The 20,613-nt window shown below is 36.3% G+C and overlaps 1 protein-coding gene across 2 annotated transcripts in view; it reads left to right on the plus strand.

Annotated features, from left to right (window-relative positions):
• BABAM2 (BRISC and BRCA1 A complex member 2) overlaps positions 1-20,613 on the plus strand; it is a 150,098-nt gene that overhangs the window by 96,634 nt on the left and 32,851 nt on the right. For both annotated transcript variants that reach the window (XM_081941013.1, XM_081941014.1), the window contains exon 11: positions 16,685-16,838. In XM_081941013.1, the coding sequence (XP_081797139.1) occupies positions 16,685-16,838 (154 nt within the window). The remainder of the gene's footprint in view (positions 1-16,684; positions 16,839-20,613) is intronic.

Consider the following 20,613-nt stretch of genomic DNA (forward strand, 5'->3'; position numbering starts at 1 on the left):
ATACCAAATACAGCAACACTTGCATCTCCCCCCCCCCCCCAATCTGTTGTTTGTTTTCTGCATTCTTTGTGTAATGTCACCTGAAATCTCAAAAAGGTCATACGATTTGTTGGATCATTTGTTCTTTTTAAATTATGTAAGATACAAGATGCTTTAAAATCATAGACAGGAAAACATATTGGAGTTTGCCTGATGTGCATATGTCAAAAGACAGTTACTAAGACATACTGGGAATATGTAGGAGATAGTTATATATAGACATTATCTCTGAGATGTTGTTATGCGTGAGAAATCCAACACCTTTTTCATTCAGTACCATCTAATGAAACATAGAAAATTAGCCTTTTGAGTTGCAACTCTGGACTATCCCCTCCAAGATCTTTATAGCTCATACCCTGAGGATGTTCAAAATGTCATTGCAATCTTAGCTTCTCTTCAAAGCCTTGAGTAACTTGGTGGTTGAGACACTGTACAAATTTTTATTGTTATAGAGAGTTTGCCTTCTGGGTGCTTATGATTTTTTTAAAAAATTACTTGTTTTAATACATACAGACACCCATCCACACCCCAGAGTTATTTTATAATCTTAATTGTATTAAATAAATAAATGTATGCAAATAGCTATACTCTTCTGTAATAATTGCTCTGCCTCTGGTCTTCAAATCCTTTCTGCCTTCTCATCTGCATCAGTGGTACCAATGACATCAAGAAGACCATCATTGGAAGAAGGTCTCTCCTAACTGGCCTGCATTGTTTGTTTTCTCCCCAGGTTGCTTATCAATGTGAGACACTTGTTTATCCTAATTGTTTATTTTTTAAAGTTGTGAGTTGCTTTGAGTTCTCTGTCAATAGTATACCACATAAATCCTATTAGTCAATAACTGTCCTGGTACTGTAGTTTGCAATAATTTTGAATAGTTTCATTTCCTGTTCATAAGTAAATTCTTACAGAAAGGTTTCAATCTGTAAATTAAAGTACCTGCAATAGTGCAGATAAATCAGTGGTGGGATTTAAAATATTTTACTACCGGTTCTCTGGGTGTGGCTTTGTGGGTGTGGCAGGGGAAAGTTACTGCAAAATCCCCATTCCCTTCCCACTCCACTAACCTGCTTTCCAGCTCCATTCTCCTGTTCAGGGCAACAGGGCAAAAGAAGATAAGCTGGGAGGCAGTGGGGGTGGGGCTAGTCTATTTGCCGGTTCTCCAAACTACTCAAAATTTTCGCTACCAGTTCTCTAGAACCTGTCAGAACTGATTGAATACCACCTCTGAGCTAAATAGTCCTGAAATATAGTATCAGATAGCAAATGATTCTGTGATAAATGAGATTTCCCACTGAGACTTGAATTCTTGTAGTCTTGGAGATAACCATATTCATTGGCAGTGTTTTATATGTTAATTGTTTCCAATACCAGTATTGAGACTTATTGAGAATACGCTTTCAGCAAAGTATGTTTTCCAATATAATTTTGTAACAGAGGATTACTGTTCTTCTTTATTACTGTCAAAATTCTTCTACGTAGTTTTTAATCCTAATTCCCACTATACAAATTGTTCAAATGTAACAATTTATTATTTGAATTTATGAGCAGTAATAACTCTTACTCTAGTTCAGACCTGCATATTTTATGGCCCCTGGGTCACCTCCAGCCCTTTAGCTTCTCTAGTTTGTGGCGGGAAGGAGGGACCACAACAGTCCCAGTTTCTCATGTGGGTCCCTGCAAAAATTAAGTGCCCATCCCTGATCTAGCTCATCTACTTTTTGTCTTTGTTGCTTCAGAAAGCAGACAATTAGAAGATTTTCCTTACTATATACCATAGCGTATAAACTTCTTTTAAAAGTTCACTTCTTGTATTTGGAATATTAGCACCGAAAACGCCCAGAGTTGTTCTTTCTAATAAAGATGAATTAGAAAGGAGAAAGGAAACACACTTGAGACTTCTTAGCACAGTTTATAGTCAGCCAGCTCTTTAGTTAGTATATCTTCAAGAGATTGACTGAATCTGTCCTCATCTTCCAGGTTTCTTAGCTGGGATTTTCTTTTACTTATAAAGCAATGCAGGAAAAAAATCTATACATAGTAGTTTATTTCTGTGTAAAGAATTTTGAATTTTGAAAACTTTCAAATAGTTTCACATTAAACTTGAAATTATTGTGCTCCAGGAAAGTCAACAATCAGTATTTAATTTTTTTAAATGTTTTTAAAATCTAAATAATATTTTTGCCTTTCTATTTAATTAATTCTAAAGTTACTCATTGAGAGAAATTATTACAATTGAATTGTCGCCAATTAATTTACTCAAACTAGCTGATGCATTACTAGCTTTGTCGAATAACCCAAGGGAAACTATATTGAGTTATGAAAAATAATGCAAAGAAAACCACTGAAACATATACCGTATTTTTCACGCTATAAGATGCACCGGACCATAAGATGCACATTAGCTTTAGAGGAGGAAAACAAGGGGGGAGCTATGCCTCCCAGCATCCATCCGGTATTCATCTGACTAGCATCCTTTCAGCAAACAGCTTCAGCACGTTATTGCAGCCCCAGCATGTGGCTTGTCAGGGCTCCCCTCTGTTTCGCCCACCATCAGTCAACTGAGCTGAGCTCCTGCCGCCGCTGGGGGAAAATGGAGCCTTCGCTACCGAGCAGCTGATTGGCGGGTGGATCAGCCTCCTGGAATACCGCCAGTCACCTGTTCTAGGCGGTGGGGATTGTCACCACTGCCGATCGCTGCTGCTGATCACCACAGATTTTTCAAATGATGGAGGACAGTTGGAATCACACTTCGTGACCAGTTTCTGTTAATTGATAGTGGTCTCTGAATACCAGCTAGTCTCTTCGAAAGAATGTTGTTCTAAGGCATATGGCTTGAGCCAATCATACAAAAGAATTTGGCTGTTCTTGAAGTTCATTAGCATTCAGTCCATGTTTGTTAATAGTTTGGTGTAATTCCCTGCTTATGTTACCCTAAAAGTTAAAGACTTATTGCAGTTCTCTCTGGATAGCTTGAATGTTTTGTATGATGGAGAAAAATAATTTTTAGTCAATTATGGCTGACAGTTGTAGCATAGTTTTATGATAGGCTCTAGTAATAAAAACAATCTTCAAAAAGGATTTATTCTATCAGAACATGTTTCTTACATTTCCTCTTCTAGCTGTTAATCTGATTTAAATTTAATTATGGAATTAACATGTCATACATGTTTTTTATAATGAATGTGGAAATGGAATGTGGAAATTTCATATAATATCATACTGTTTTATCCATTCCGCAGTTGAAGTGAACTGTGTGTCAATTATTAACCTTACAATAATTTTCAAAGAAATGTTCTAGTTGAGAAAAAAAATGTATTAATGTTACTGAGTCAAGAATTTCTTATAAATTTCTGAATGCTAATGCAAACATTCAATTTCATGGGAAAACATTTCACAAATTATGCTTGGTTCACTTGTGTTTTTTGATTATTTGATGAATATATTTATTTATTATTTGATGACTATCTTGATTTCAGCGGAATCTGTAAGAGCTAGTCATTTGGTTCATATGCAAGACAATAGTACAATATATGAGTATATGACTTTCAGTATAAAGCTGATTTTCACAAACATTCCTCCCCAAATCCCGGCTCTTTGAAGAGCCAAACCCATTTGTGTTGTCCTATAAATAGAATAATCCATGCTTCTGAGAGTGTTTTCGACTGGTTTTGTCATATAGAGGGTGAAGTTCAACACTTTTTTTTGTTGCTTTATTTCAGTTTGGTTTGGTGTGATTTTCTGAATGATCTTCCCTACACATTCTGAACAGAGTGTACAACCCCAATAGATATATTACAAATAGATACATACCTACCCAATAGGTTCATTGCAAAAAAAAATCAACCCATCTTGTTATAAATTTAAGCACAGAGAAAGCAGCATAGTAAAATCTGCATGTAGTCTCTCTCTCTCTCTCTCTCTCTCTCTCTCTCTCTCTCTCTCTCTCTCTCACACACACACACACACACACACACACACACACACACACACACAAACTGTCTGTCTATGTATGTATCTATCTATCTATCTATCTATCTCTCATCTATCTAGCAGTTTCACTCTCATCAACTCCCACCTCCTGCACTTTTAAAAAAAGTGCTTATTTTCAAGCCCAAAAGAAAATATTATTTTCGGGGGAACATGGTATACAAACAAATAACTTCTGGAGTAAATTTAAAGTTACTTCCTTGTTAGCAGTTAGTTCTCCACAGCTGTTCTTAGTGGAAGGAACCCTAAAACATATTTTTTGTTCAGTTGTAGCTTCCTCAGAATGGCTCCTTCACATATTTGTAGCATACTAACACCAGTATCCCATTTCTCACCTGTAGACTCTGTTTTCTATTGAAGTCTTCACAAATGCAAATTTCCTAACTGATTCTGCTCATCCTTTAGAAGTTTAATGCAGGTTTTTTCTTTTACAGGTTCATCATGGCACAATTAGTCTCTGTAGTGAAACATATACGGATGCCAATATAATCATGGTTAAGAAAGGTTGCCATAGAAACTAGTACAGCAGAAAGAAAGGGGAACTAGGGAAAAGGCCTTGAAACTTCAAAGACGATGAAATAAAAGTCATTAAAAGTAAATAACCATATGATGTGTAGCAAAATTGCAAGATTTCTAGCAAAAGATGCTAGATATATAACGATTACTGGTTATTATACGCTGTTTCGAGATGGTGAAGACATTACTGTTAGAGCTACATTTGATAGCAATCTTTTCTTATTTCTTGCTTGGTCTTATCGCCTTTGCTTATGTGTCATTATATTAGCCTCAGTCACTTTTTCGTTTTTGGGGTCAAAAAAGGAAGAAGCCTTAAGGAAGAGAACAGCAGCAGGCACCACAGTAGGCTGCAATCACCAAGCTCTGTCAGTTTCTGCTAGTTGTCTGTAACTCTGTGCCCAAATTCTATAAAGAGTATAGGAAGTGTTCAGAAACAGCAACATGGTTCAGTTTGGGGACAAAATACTTTTTTTTTTGACTCTGATAATAGGAATTAACTTTGTAAGCTGATTCTTCTCTGTAGGAAGAAGCAACACTTACATTTTTTAGACAACAGGCATGCCTGTATCTCTAATGAATAGAATTCAGTAGAATTGGTTCATTTGTCTTCAATGATGTCAAACTGGCTATTCACAAGAGTTAACAACTGTATGTTAACTCACGTTTTAGGCCTTCCAAAGTTTGTAAACATGTGTTTTTGCATTTTTCTATGGGAATGTTCTTTGAGCTCATGACCCACATTCATTTCTGCAGTTCCAAATTTAATATATTTTCTATTATATAATGAGCATTATATGATTATTTTATTTAATGTGTTCCTTTATTTCTAATTTCTAATAGGTCCAAAATAGCTAGGGATATAGATTTATGTTATGTTTTAAATTATGTTAAAAGCCTCAATATGCCATGAAATCGCTTAATAAAAGGAGCACCAAAAACAGCTTTTAATGCATGTCTAAAATATATGTATAACTAATTATAGTTTTCAATAATGGATATCTCACAAGATAATAACAAGACCACACAATCCCAATATAAATTCACACTGCCTGGAGTAACCCTCTCTACCATATCAACATACCATTTTACTGGGCCCCAACCTCATCCACTGCCCCACATATTACATTTTATTTAAAATCTAATAGTTTTATACTTCTACAGGCTATATAGGTAGTTCTCGGTTAATGACAGTAATTGGGACCAGAATTCCCATCACGAAGTAATGCAGTCATAAAGTGCAACATCCTGTGACTGCATCATTCCTGCAGACCCCATTGCCATTGTTAAGAGGCGCCTTCTCACATCTTCCTGCCAGCTTCCAATAACCAAAGTTACTGGGGAAGCAGGCAGAAAATTGCAAGTTCCAGGCTCCTTGCAAGCAGGACAGCAGGCAGGTAAGTGGCTGCTGCCAGGTGGGGTATGGTGGGGAGGTTTGCACAGTTAGCTGGTACAGATGGGCTGGAGTGGGTGCTGCCAGTGGGGAAGGCTCTGGAGGTGGCAAACAAGATGTGATTCCAGAGGGCCTGAAAAAAGTGACAGATTTTCACACTTAAAACACTTGCAGCATCCCCATGATCATGTGATCAAAATCCAGATGCTTGGCAACTGACTCATATTTATGATGGTTGCAATGTCCCGGGGTCATGTGATCACTTTTGGAGCAAAGGAATGAGGAAGCCAGATTCACTTAACAACCATGCAGTGATTCACCTAACAAGGAGCAAAAAAAGCATCCTAAAATGGAACAGAATTCACTTAACAAGCGTCTCACTGAGCAACAGAAATGTTGGGCTTAATGTTGTGGTCATAAATCGAGTACTACCTGTATTTCTTGTTCAATCTTTTCAAGTACAGCATATTAGTCCAATTTGTCTTAAGGTTTTTCATAGAAAGCAACTAAAGTAAATGATACACAAGAGCTGGAGCAACTTTTATCACTTGTAAAAACCACACTCCAAAAGAGTGAGGGAGAAGTGGGGAGAACTAACTATGTATTAGCATCTTAAATAATTAATTATTTTATGAAGGTTCTGTCTCCTGATGTGAAGCATTAATACATCTCCAGTTTTCAGTAGCGGTTTTCTTTCACAATGTGATTTTCACAAACAGAAAAATGTTACAGTGCTCCCATTTGCCTCAAAATTCTATAAAATAGGTACTATTTATTATAATGGGAGAGATTTCCCATTAACCTTACATTAAAGGTGTATGTCCTTTTGACTTCTTTCAGCTGAAAGGAAATCAAATTTTTAACTTAATCCAGAGATGGGGAATGTGACCTGAAGTTCATCCTAGAGAACAGTTCTCAGTGTTCCTCAGCGTTTATTGTGAAGGGTAGAACTGGTAAGAGTCAGCAATATGTGACCTGTGGAGTAAAAAGGCTGGGAAACCGGAATAGGAGAGGAAATTAGAGACATCTCTTCCCTGTTTATATAACATTTCTGTCTTTCCTGTCTTCACCAGCTTGTTTTTATAGAAAAGAGGTAGTTTAGAATTTGTGAACCAAAGGGTAAAGATAAATAGTAAGGCCAACTGTTGATAGGGTGATCAGTCAGACAAATAGTAAATAAAATTAATTTACAAATAAAGTGATGCATGGGGGGAGGGTGTTGGGGGGAAGAGGCAGGATAGAAACCAGGAGAAAAACCTACCTTAGTACAAAGTCAATTGGGTGAATTTAGGCCAGTCTCTCTCTCTCTCTCGCTCTCTCTCTCTCTCTCTTACTCTTAGGGAAGGGGCAATGGCAAACCAATTTTGAAACTTGCCAGGAAAACTGCAGATCCTAGCCCAGACAATCACCATGAGTCAAGACTGACTTAGAGGCACACACCTGCACACACAACAGTTGCAGGACAACATTGATAAAAAGGGATTATGTCTCAGTTTAGCTAGTAAACATCTCAAATGTGAGAAGCAAAATACATAGGCCAAGATAGCCTATATAGCCTGCTTTTATCTAGAATAGCCACAGGTTCCTCACGACTTACATATTCCTTTTCTGTATAGCTATAATGAGGTCTAAATGAATTCTTCTTTTCTTTTATTTACCCAGAAAATACTCCTGGATTTTAAAAAGTTCTCAAATATCATCTTTCATACAAAGAGGAGTACATTTGTCTCTAGAAGCCCACAAATATGTCTCCCTTTGTTTCTCACCTCAGCAACTGATCAGGTTGTTCTTTGTTGTATTACTTATTGCAACAGGGCTTACTCTCAAATTAGTATTAGGTATGCAGCCATAAAAAATTAAAATATAAGAAAAAATATTATAAACAGATCTTACAGAATTGTGGTTTGATGAGTAATTGCCTCTATATGTAACAGTCATACTTTGAAATATGTAGCCCCGCTGTACAAGAAAATTGCAGTAATAACAAGCACCTTTCTTCTCATTTTTGTTGTTTCAAATTTGAATGACAACTGTGAAAATATGTTTTGAGTACATCTAATGATAGCAAAGACAATAATGCCACAATGTTGGAATGAAAGCCTTCTATACCAAATGAATATTAGTGTTTTTTTCAAACCTCTATGAACTCTGTTTCAAGGTAATGCTATATGTAGGATCTTAAGTTTTAATCACTATTTATAAAAGGAGAAGAAAATAATTTTGGACGCACAGCGTAAATACTAGAATGTTTTCAGTTCTTTTTGAAATATATTAGATCTATGAGTTGAACAAAATATTGTGAATTTAATTTATTTTAGTGTATTTATTGTAAATCATGATTCATTTGCTTTTGGAGTTTATATATAAAATCATATATACAAAAGAAAAATAATGCCCATTCCTCCGAATATAATATACATATAAATATTGCATAGAGATTAGTTTATTTGGATCTGGGTAACTCTTTTGTTACAAGTCTTCAGAGTTAATGTGAAATAGCAGCAAAAGTCATATACCCAAAATTAACTTGGCAAAGTTGGGCCTGGTTAATAGTTGGATAGAAGACCATCAAAAAATGCCAGATCTAGTTGGCTTGATTCTGAAGTAAAAAATAAACCAAATTTGAAAAAGAGAGTATGAAACAACTTGCATTTGTTTACCAAGATAACTCATTTTGTTTTAATAAGTTTTAATGTATTCCTGCTACTACAGTTGAACTTTTAGTAGTTTCCAAAGATTCAACAGTAATTCCATGTTAAACATTCCAGACTAAATCAATTTAGTTTAGTTAAAATATATGTCACTATAGCTATGTTTGATTTCATATGAGTTGATTGTGTTTCGTTTGTCAGGTTAATGAAACTTTTTCTGTTATAATTTAGGACTAAAGTTGAATGAAGATTTGTCCTTATCCACTTAAATCCACAAACCACTTTTTTCCTCATACTTTCCTATCTAGTTCAAGGAAGGCAGATTGAAAATTTATCAAGAATCATGATAGAATAAACTGAGTAATTCTTGCCTAAATTTTTCCATCTGGCATGACTCTTTCCTGGTTAGCACTCTCTTGATTTGTCTTGACTTTTTCAGTTAGCCAGGATGGTCAAGCCAAGTATATAAATATTTTATCCTATATTTCCAAAACTACTATAATGAAGTCCCAGACAGAGCTGAAGGAAACTATTTTATCTACACAATAGTCTAGAAACATTGTCATGGCAGACACTTTACTTTGTTTTCCACAGCCATCTCTGTCTATGGTTTAGTAGTTCTTTTGCAACTTGAAATAGCTGTGCTAGATGATTGTGGTTACAACATTGTCAGTTCCCATGAATGAAACCCTCAAGATTAAATTTGTGAATTGTAATTTGCACAGGAAAGGGGAGGGGATTCTTGTTGCAGTTATTAGTCAAATTATTGACATGCCTTGTAGGGTGAGGATAAAAAAAGAAAAAGGAGAAATATTTTGACTTAGTTTGATAGTCTAACAAGAAGACAAGAGTAGGTTTTCTTGCCACTGAAGATCCTAGACTAATAAAGGAAGGATAGACCAAAATTCTTATCTTTGGAATGGTTTCTCTTGTAATTAGTATTTCATTGACTGGTATTACTGCTTTAAAATAAGCTGGACATTTCAGATAATGGATACTGAATTTGTTAGAATAGATGTCTTCATCTCTGTGTGAAGCAGTTATTCTATTTTCCCTCTCCTTCCTTTCCCTTCCTGATAACTGCATAATTGAAAATGCTTTTAACATTTTCTAGTAGTATTTTTTAAGAATTATTTTTATCACAAATGAAATTAACATGAAATTTTAATCAACTCCTACAATATTGTTTGGTCTTTGCTATTTCCATAGTAGATTGCATATTTTTTATGATATACAGTATTCATTTTCCAGTTCATAGTTTACAGCAGAGACTATTGTTTATATATAATCTGTTTAACCTTTGTAGCAGTTGGAAGGTTTAATATAGAAAAAAGATGGGTCCTAAAATTAACTGTTGAGAAATGCTAAGTGTGATAGATTTTCGGAAAATACTCCCAGAAAAGCATTCTATTCCTTAAAATCTGTCTTTTTCCTTTATGTTCTTAGAATTGCAATAAAATTAAGTTTTTCTGATGAGATATCACGGTTCGGCACAGGACTTGTGTAAACCTGTTGGTGAGGTGACTCACATAATGTGAGGATATTTTTAGACTCTAGATTTGGGTTATTTGGATATTTTTTTCAGCCGATATGCAGATAGAATACTTTATCACCGCTTGCAAAGCTTACAAATTGAGCATCCCTTAATAGATGACTAAGCAAAGGGTCTATTGGAACTTCCAGGAATTTACAGATGTGAGTCACTCATCTATTGTCTGCAGAAATACCTATGAGTCAATATAGGTTTGGAAATAGTATTTCCAGTTTTGGACAGAGTTGCTGAAGCAGTGTTTTTAATCTATCAGATTAATAAAATTTGCAGATGATTTAGTAAAGTTCAAGTGTCCCATTTTCATGTGCATTCTGCATGGAAGGTTATATAAATGATTGAAGTACTTTTTCATGCAGGTCTCAGCATGTTCGATCAGAAACATTTTTTTAATCTCAATCTCCTCAGTTTATCTATATTTCTTTTGCTTAAAGATATTCACTCAATTCAAATCAAAATATGTTTTCCTTAAAGTAGTCCTGGTTGTTTAGCGCCTTTTATGTCTGTCACAAATTCTTTTCTTTTATCTCTAAACCTGAACCCATTCTTATTTTTTCACACTGTGACTTGTACTGCTGAAGCATTCTCTCTATTTAATAGCTCTATCTTTTCTACCTTGCTACTCCAAATTCCCACAAAGAAGCTATTCTCATCTTTTTAAAAAAATATATATATACAATCATTTCTCTTCTTAACCTTTGCTAAATTCCTCAGCCAAAATATGTATACATGAAACAAAAACTGCATTTTGGGGAGGGTTTTTTACATAAACCTCTCTATTTTGCATTTCTTTCCCTTTTTTTAATTTATTTTTTTATTTAAAAAAAAACATAAAAACATACAACCTTAAACTGTTTCGTGTCATTTGGTTACAAATTTTTTTTGCATCCTTTCCATTATCGCCACTTACAGTTATATATCAAATCACAAATTGTCCATTAGGTGAATATGAATCTATTATTATCATAGTATATCAAATTGTTCCACTGTAATTGTTCTTCCTTCATTTTAAACAAAATATTCTAGGTATTGGATTCATATATATAGCATCATTATACATCAATTGTTCAGCTCCAATTGTTATTCCATCATTTTAAACAAAATATTCTAGATATTAAAATCATACATACAACATCATTCCATTGCCTCATGTTAGTCTATTTAACAATACTAAACCTTTATGGTATCACATATATCATTCTATTGTTCTTAAATATATAAGAAGTTCTCCAACATTTTTTATTACCATAATTTTTTATCTAACCATTGATAAAATAAATCCCCTACCTTGTAAAATTGTTCATCTTCTTGTTCTCTAATTTCAAATGTCAATTTGCTCATTTCAGCACATTCCATTATTTTTCGAATAACTTCCTCCTGCATTGGTATTTTCTCATTCTTCCAATTTTTTGCAAATACAATACTAGCTGCTGTTGAAACATTTACAATGAGATATTTCAAATCTCTGTTATATATTTCTGGTATAATTCCCAATTTTAAAAAATCTCTGGTTTAAAGTCTATGTGTTTTTGTGTCATTTTCTCCAGCCACATGTGGATTTTAGTCCAATATCTTTTAGCTTCTATGCAAGTCCACCACCTATGGCAGTGATGGCGAACCTATGGCACGCCATTTGTCAGGGCATGTGAGGCGCTGCCCTGTCGCGCTGCCAGCTGAGTTAACCCTTATTTAAAGCCATTTTTCGATCTCACCAGGCTCCAGAGGCTTTATAGGAGCCTCCTGAGTGCAAAAAACCGGCCCAACGGGCAAACCGGAAGTTCGGGAATGGACTTCCGGTTTGCTCAGAGGGTCGTTTTGAGCGCTCCGAAGGCTTCAGGGAAGCCTCTTGACGGTCCCTGAAGCCTTCGGAGCGCTTAAAACGACCCTCCGTTTGCTCGGAGGATCATTTTGAGCCCTCTGAAGGCTTCAGGAAAGCCTCTTGAAGGTCTCTGGAGCCTGGGGAGGGCGAAAAAAGCATGCAAAAATGGGGGGTCGTGCCTGTAGTGTGCGCATGCACACTGGGGGGTCACGCATTGCATTATGGTTGCGGCATGCCTGCACACGACCCCCCTGCGCTCCCCCTACTAATGGCACTCGAGCCAAAAAAGGTTCGCCATCGCTGACCTATGGTAACATGAACCCGGTGTCTGATGACATTTCCAACACTTTTCGGATTTGTTCTTGAACATTCTTGCTATTCTCGTCGTGGGTAGATGCCACCTGTAAAACATCTTATACAAATTTTCCTTATAAGCTGTTGACATTGTCATTTTATAATTTTGAGACCACAATTTCTGCCACTTCTCTAATTCAATCCCATGCCCAAAATTTCCCCCCCAAAGCTGTCATAGGTTCTTTGACTTGTTCTTCTTCTAGCTTAACCTCTAGTAAGTGTCCATATAGTTTTTTTATTACTTTTTCATCAGTACCTCTCAAAAATTTGTCTAACTCAGTCATTTTATCATAAAAACCTTCCTCTTTATGATCTTTGTCATATCTAGATTGTATTTGCACATATGAAAACCAATTCATCCTTATTCCTTCCTGTTCCAATTCTTGCATAGATTTAAGTTCACCCTCTGCATTCAATATTTCTCCATATCTAACTTTTTGTTCCTTTTTGTATATTTTTGAATATGAAAAGCTTCAATAGTTGATAGCCAGACTGGAATTTTTAAATAATATTGCCTTTTGATCTTTTCCCAATTTAATAGCAATGCCTCCCTTAAATAATGTCTTCTAAAATACCCCTGCATTTTAGTTCCCTTATACCATAGAAAAGCATGCATCCCAACAATAAATCATGGTCTTCTACAGTCAGTAATCTAGAGTTCCTTAGTGTTATCCATTCTTTAAAAAAAATTCAAATAAGGGAAAAAAATACCATAATACTTTAAACAAAATTAGAAAAAGGGGAAGTTCTTAAATAATACAACTTTATTATCCAAAGAGTCCAAATGGAAAGAAAAAAAGAGAAAGAAATAAGCCAGGTCCGTTTAAAAATGAGCTACATTGAAAGTCCAGTCAAGTTTTCAGCAGTAAAAAGGAGGGAAAAAAGAGGAAACTTTCACTTTAACTATGCATTAGGTTCGCCACTTACTCTCTCATCAGTCTTCTTTTTAACTTAATTCTCTTCACTTAGAGTGTTCTCACAAATAGAAATAAAAATGTAAAACTCTCACCAAAACAACACGCTTCTCCTGCCCTTTGAGTTACGGAGTTGTCTGCAGTTTCAGCAACCTTATGGCTGCCTCTCAGCCACCGGCAAAAGGGGCTTTTCCTGGATCACCAGAGACTTTGCAGGTGTCTCCTGGCTCGACAGGATGTGCTCCTTCCTCTCACCGTCTCTTTGGGACGGTTTACGTCCATACTGGACCACCCAGCGGCCAGAATACAGCGGCAGTCTTGGAGCCCCAAGATTGTCCGTCCGTATCACTGCGATGTCAAGCCCCTCCCCTTACATTTCTTTCCTCTACTCTTCCTTCTGTTGAAATTTTGGGAGCGACCTGCTTTTTTTGCTTATGTAACTTGATAAAGCTTGATAAATTTGAATGATGATGTTTACAAGAGATCCAAATTCAGTCAGATATTAAGCACTCAGTGATCTAGTACTGTAACAGGGCCTATATTGTAGGTTATTAGAATAAATGAAAGCAGGATATATATGTATGTGTGTCTGTGTGGATATATCAAATTCTAGATGGTGTGTATGAGTATATATGTATGTACATGTACATATATACAGTATATACCATCTTGAATTATTCAAAGGATAGATGCTTCTATAAAAATAAGTTATTTATTCATTTATATATTTAATGGTCATATTTATAACATACTGAATTCCAGCAACCACAGAATTCTGGCAAATATTTGAAATAAATACTAGGCATATTTTAACTATATTTTAATTAATGAGGCAAGAGGGAAAAAACTGAAAAATATCATTTGGAACCAGGAAGAGAAATAGTCGTCCTTGGTTTAAAGTCAGGAGAAGCAAAGTCTTCAGAAAAGGTGGTAGAGCTGCAAAGTGCCAGGGGCAAGTGAGCAGAAACATCATAGCATAAACAGGGATATTCATGGAGTTGGTGTTTTAAAAAGTGAACATGGCCATTAAAAGCTCTACTATTCCTGTTTCTTATATTAATTACATATGCAACATACAAAAAAATAAATAAATCTGGTGTTTTGATTACACGGTTGTGGCAATATGATCTTTATCTATTTTTATCATATCTTGTAGACACTCCTGAGAGTGGGTGAGTTGTGGAGGGAGGTAGTAGGGAAGAAACAACTGAATTGTGTCCACTCAACTATCCATACCTAGCCATAATTGAATTCTTACAATGTCCTGTTAACTGGAAGACTTTATTCCCAGTTCCTTTGTCTTTGAAATAGTTCCTCTATGCAGAAAATTGCCACAATTGCTCAAAGGCTAATCATAGCAAATGAAAGCTTCTATGAATTAACAGTCTTGTCTTTATTGTGCTTTTAAACTTGACTTCAATGTTATGTGCTTACAGCTTTTAAAAAACAAAGCTTTTTAAAAAAAGCTTTTGACTTTTTGAACAAAAGTTTTTAAAACATGTTATTAATTCCTTAAGTTAGTAAGATACTTAAAAATCAAGAAAAAGGAGATTCTTCAGTAAAAAAAATGAAACTAACACCACAGATATTAATTAGCCTTTACTGAAGTTTTATTATTGTATTTACTATTGTATTCACTATTTTATATGAGTTATATATAGTTATTCAGCTGCCTTTTAAGAAATATACAATATATTAGAAATATATATTTTTAAAAACAAGAAAACACGTAAAAGAAATTATGAACTTTAATTACAAAGGGAAAATAACAAAGTAAGTCCTAACCTCAAAACTATAACCAGGTTTTTGGAGGTTGCGTTGATCCCACAGAGCAGAACAGATCTTTTAAATTTGCTTTTTAGACTTTCAAAGAATGCTACAAAAGCAAATTGCTAAATGATAAATCACTTTAGATAATGGCATCATTATGTCGTTCATTAGCCAAGAATGAAACAGTAGGTATTTTAATTTAAATTTTTAGTTGTCATTTCTGTTCCCTAGCAGAGTTTGATAATAATGTCCATGATGGTGTGTCAGCCACCTCTCGTAACGTCTGCAGAGGTACAACCTATCATCTAACAGTGTCAGATGGAATTAATTCTTATTGTTTTATATTACACTAAAGGATTAAAAAACATATGTTTACTGCCTTATTGATAGATCTCTGGCCCATATAGCTCCAGCAATTGATCCTAATGATTAAAGATCTTTTCTGCTATATATACACATTGTATACATTCATCTAACTCAGGGCTGTCAAACTTGCGGCCTGCGGGCCGAATGCGTCATGTACTGGCCATGCCCTCTCCCGGTTTAGTGAAGGGGGAAAAAGTCCCGATATGTTATGTGACGCCACTGTGATGACGCAACCCGTGATCTAGCTGAACTTTAACAATGTCTGCTCATTTCAAGGAGAAGCAACTTTGGATCACCACATTGTAAAATGATGAAACTGAAAATGGGGTTTATTTTAGATTATTTTAATAAATATTTACAGATATGCAAAATGGTTATTTATGTATTGGTTAGAGCATTCTTAGACTTTTATTTTATTAGTATGCATGGTGTTATATTTCAAAATGACCAATAAGTATTAAAGAGTTCACATTTTTTTCTATTCTGATTTTGTAAAGTTTTTTTATTCCCTTTCCTTCTTGGAATTATGATCTTTTTTCTTTTGAACCTGGACCTTAATCTGCCATCAGGAAATCCATTTCAGGACACTTTACTCTAATTTCCAAATAGCTTACTATTGCACTTTTTTTTTTTTTTTTGCTTTTCCTTCTTAAAACAATTTCAGCCATGTAATTTTGTGCTTAACCAGATGGAGTTTGTGCTTAACCAAATGCATTTACACTTCATATGTTTAATTAGAATTTTAAATTTTATCTCTCAGAAAATAGCTCTGTAGTCTGGAGAAATTATCTAGAATATACTAAGGCATTTGAGAAGTATTTTGGAAATGTGAACAATGTGAAGGGACACCATGCTTGGTGGACATGTACAAAAGCTAAAAATACAGTATTTCAGGCCCATCTGATATTTTAAAAACCCAGCAGTTCCCATCTTTAAGATGGTAGGCTCATCTCTATCACCAGCTATTTTTTTTTTACATATGCAGACAGCAAATCATATTATCTAGTTACCTTTTAATCTGTGGTTTATTTTGTTATAGTATGCTTAGCGTGTTTCAAAAACATTTCAAATTTAAACAGATGTCTATTAAAATGATACCTTCACATTGATCTGTCCATTTCATATTTGTGCCTCAAATCTGGCAAAAATATGATTGAATATTTTTACAAAAATTGAAAGGCCTGTAAATTGAGCGACCTTTAAGCACCTGTTAAATTTTAAAATATTTTAACATACAAGTTTTCATGCATATTGTTAATATAATATGATAGAAAGCAAGAAAGAAAACAAATCGCTAATGTATTTTCTTTCTTTTTTCTTTGTAGTTGACTTGCCACTGTACTTTCCTCGAGATCAGCCAACATTGACGTTTCAGTCTGTCTATCATTTTACGAATAGTGGAGAACTATATTCTCAAGCCCAGAAAAACTATCCCTATAGTCCACGATGGGATGGCAATGAAATGGCCAAAAGAGCAAAGTAAGATATATTTGGATGGGATAGTTGTGCTATATGCATTTTTGAACATTTTGACAAGCTTAGTGCTTGTCATATTTGTTTACTTAAACATGATTTGAAGTTCATGCTATTCTATCTATACATGCCTGCTTTTTTCACTTCCTATTGCCTTAAATCCAGATTTCTTCCCATAATCACAAAAGTTCTTGCACATTGAATCAAAATCCCTATGTGACTATTCTTGTTGAACTGATTATAGAAGATCTCCAAGCTGTTTGCCAAATTGCCATGTTTCCAAAATTGAAATTGCCTTAATACAATAAGGAGTGTTTTCACAAATAGTGAAGCTCTGTATCTAAATATAATCTGGTCAACAAGAATTGTGTAGGGGGTTTGAATAGAGAAAAACAATCATATAAGACAATTGAAATGGGATGCAAATTCATAATACAGGTTATCCTCAACTTAATGACTGACATTTTGGTGTCAGAAAAATGCTTTATGATCTTGAAAAAGTCACCATCTCTTTCTCACGGTCATCTGATGATGATCTTGGTGTTTGACAGCTTCTTCTCACTTAAGCTGTTTGCCATATGCCCTGCAATCATGTGATTATCATTTGCAGTCTTCTTTGATGGCTTCCCCAAAAAGTCCATGAGGAAGCTAGCAGGAAAGCTGCTGTTTCCTTTCCTTTGTGCACAGATGGGGAAATTCTTTGTCAAGCTAGAGGAATGAAGGTCAGATCTTCAAGATCCAAGCTTCATTTCTGCAGTCCATAGGAGGAGTTCTCTCCCACACATGGAGGGCAGGGGAAATCCCACAGTAGGTTGCAGAAACAAACTTTGGATCTTCAGGATTGCATTCGTAAAGCGAAGTGGTCATGTGAACATCTCACTTAATGACAGCTTTGCACAATGACTGAGATTCTGGTCCTAATTATAGTTGTAAGTCAAGGACTGCCTATAACAGATTATTACTAGTAACTGGTCACAAGGAATATTCAGAATATTCATTATGGAAATTACAAGTTGATGCACTAAGGCACTATTGCAGCTGGGTCATACAGTCATTTTGGAAATTGGATTGATAAGAATGTATTCCTTAAATGCCTACATATGCATTCAAAGAATACATACATATACTGTAGACCAAACAGAAATTTTCATTAGTATGGTACTTTGTCTGCAGCAAAACTTTCTATAGACTCTTCACTTCATAAGTATATTTGAGCAGAAAAGTTTATATATTCAAATTTATGAAATTTGGAATAATATTTATGAAAATTGGAATAATATTCCAATGGAATATTATAGACCTTCCAGCATTTAAGAGAAATACTTTTTTCCTTGTTTCAAAAAACTAGCATTCTAACAATTAACTGATTTGATGTAGAGGTGTCAAGGTACCTATAAACTTTTATTTAATTTACTTTTATTTAATTTATAAACCGCACCCTCTCCCCGAAGGGACTTTTATCAGGATAAAATCCTGATTTGCCAATAAAACACTCTTCATTTGTCAAGCATGTTGAATTTCTGAAAGACTTGCAGTTTTCAGCAATCATCCCACTGGCTTAGATGAGCAAATAATGGTTTATTCTATTCTTTTGTGCCCAAACCTAAGGTACAGTTATGCAACTATACTTCTTAACAAGTCTATTGTTCCTAATGTTATTACTAAGCAACTGTTTGCTTCACTTAACATCAAGGGTTCAAGTGGTTTGTTAAATGATTTCAAAAAACCAAAGAAAATGAAATTAGGCAGTAAATCAAGGGCATAAATATCAGAGGATGAAAAATGTGTAAAGGTGCCTTACCTATAATCAAACTGCAAAAGTGTTGAAAGACCAATAAATTAGAGATTGCTGAGCAACATAAATAAATCAATATAGCACCTAAGTCTTTTAAGTGGCTAACTTGAAATGAGTTAGGAGAAAAAGAGAAAGAAGGCAGGAAAACCTATGATGTACCTTCAGACATGAAGGCAAGTGACTCATGAAAGTAAGTGTTGTGGTTTTAGAGTAATATTTTATTTATTTAATATTTATTAAATGTCTATGCCGCCTATCTCCCTTATAAGGTGAGTCTGGGCGGCTACATGGTGATTCTGGGTGGTAATAAATTAGTAGTTAAACCACTGACATATAGGAAAGTTTTATCCCTGATAGTAATAGTAGAGATATAATGAGAACTGGAAGCTTTAATTGATTAGTTACTATACAATGTTAGATTGATAATAAAATGATAATAACAATAGAAGGATATAATAATATTTAATAATAATAATATTTAATGCTTCTAGACCGCCCCCTCTCCCGCAAGGGACTCGGGGCGGTGTACAGTTCATACAAAATATAACAGGATACAATAAAATTAAATTAAATATGTACAGTTGACAATTGACATGGAGGAGGTTAAAATGTAGTTAAAAGAACTGTACAAAGCAGATATAAAATAAATTCAAACCCCTAAAAACAAATACAGTAAATTAAAAAGCCCCTAAAATAACCAGATATAATACATTTGCCAGGAGGGACAGTTGAATTATGCCAGGCCTGCTAATCGGAACAGGTGGGTCTTCAGTTTTTGCCGGAAGGAGCGGAGGTCAGAAGTGGTTCTAATGTCGGGGGGGAGGTCATTCCAGAGGGTTGGGCCCATCACAGAGAAGGCCCTACTCCTCGGTGTCGCCGGCTGGCATTGCCTAGTGGACGGCACCAGGAGAAGTCCCTCCCTGTGTGAGCGTATTGGCCGCAGGGATGTATGTGGGAGGATGCGATCCCGCAAGTAACTAGGTCCCGTGCCATGGAGCGCTTTAAAGATGGTAATCAGCACCTTGAAACGCACCCGGAAAACCACAGGCAGCCAGTGCAGCTCGCGCAGGAGAGGTGTTACGTGGGAGTACCTCGTACTCCCCATCACAGCCCGCGCGGCTGCGTTCTGAACTAACTGCAGTCTCTGGGCGCGTCCCAAGGGCAGCCCCATGTAGAGAGCGTTGCAGTAATCCAGGCGGGACGTCACCAGCGCATGAGTGACCGTGCGTAGGGCATCCCGGTCCAGTAGGGGGCACAATTGGCGCACCAGGCGAACCTGGTGGAACGCCCCCCTTGCCACGGCTGCCACATGGTCATCCATTGACAACCGGGCATCAAGGAGGACGCCCAAATTGCGCGCCCGTTCCACAGGGGGCAATTGTTCGCCCCCTATGGCCAGCGATGGGATCAGCTGGCTGAACCGAGGTGCCGGTAGCCACAGCCACTCAGTCTTGGAGGGGTTGAGTTTAAGTCTGTTGTCCCCCATCCAGACCCCGACGGCCTCCAAACACCGGGACATTACTTCGACAGCCTCGTTGGGGTGGTTTGGAGTTGAAATATACAGCTGAGTATCATCAGCGTAGAGGTGATACTCAACCCCAAAACCACGGATGATCTCACCCAGCGGCTTCACATATGTGTTGAACAGGAGAGGCGAGAGGACCGACCCCTGTGGCACTCCACAAGTGAGTGGCCTCGGGGTCGACCTCTGTCCCCCTGTCAACACACATTGCCTCCGGTCGGAGAGGTAGGAGCCAAACCACCGCAAAACGGTACCTCCGACTCCTATCCCCTCCAACCGGCTCAATAGGATACCATGGTCGATGGTATCAAAAGCCGCCGAGAGATCTAATAGGACCAGGATAGAGGAACAACCTCTATCTCTGGCCCTCCAGAGATCATCAACCAACGCGACCAAGGCTGTCTCTGTGCTGTGCCCGGGTCGGAAGCCGGACTGGCGTGAGTCTAGATACTCGGATTCGTCAA

The sequence above is a fragment of the Natrix helvetica genome, assembly GCF_964273705.1.
Source record: "Natrix helvetica genome assembly, chromosome: 2".
NCBI classification, from domain to species: domain Eukaryota; kingdom Metazoa; phylum Chordata; class Lepidosauria; order Squamata; family Natricidae; genus Natrix; species Natrix helvetica.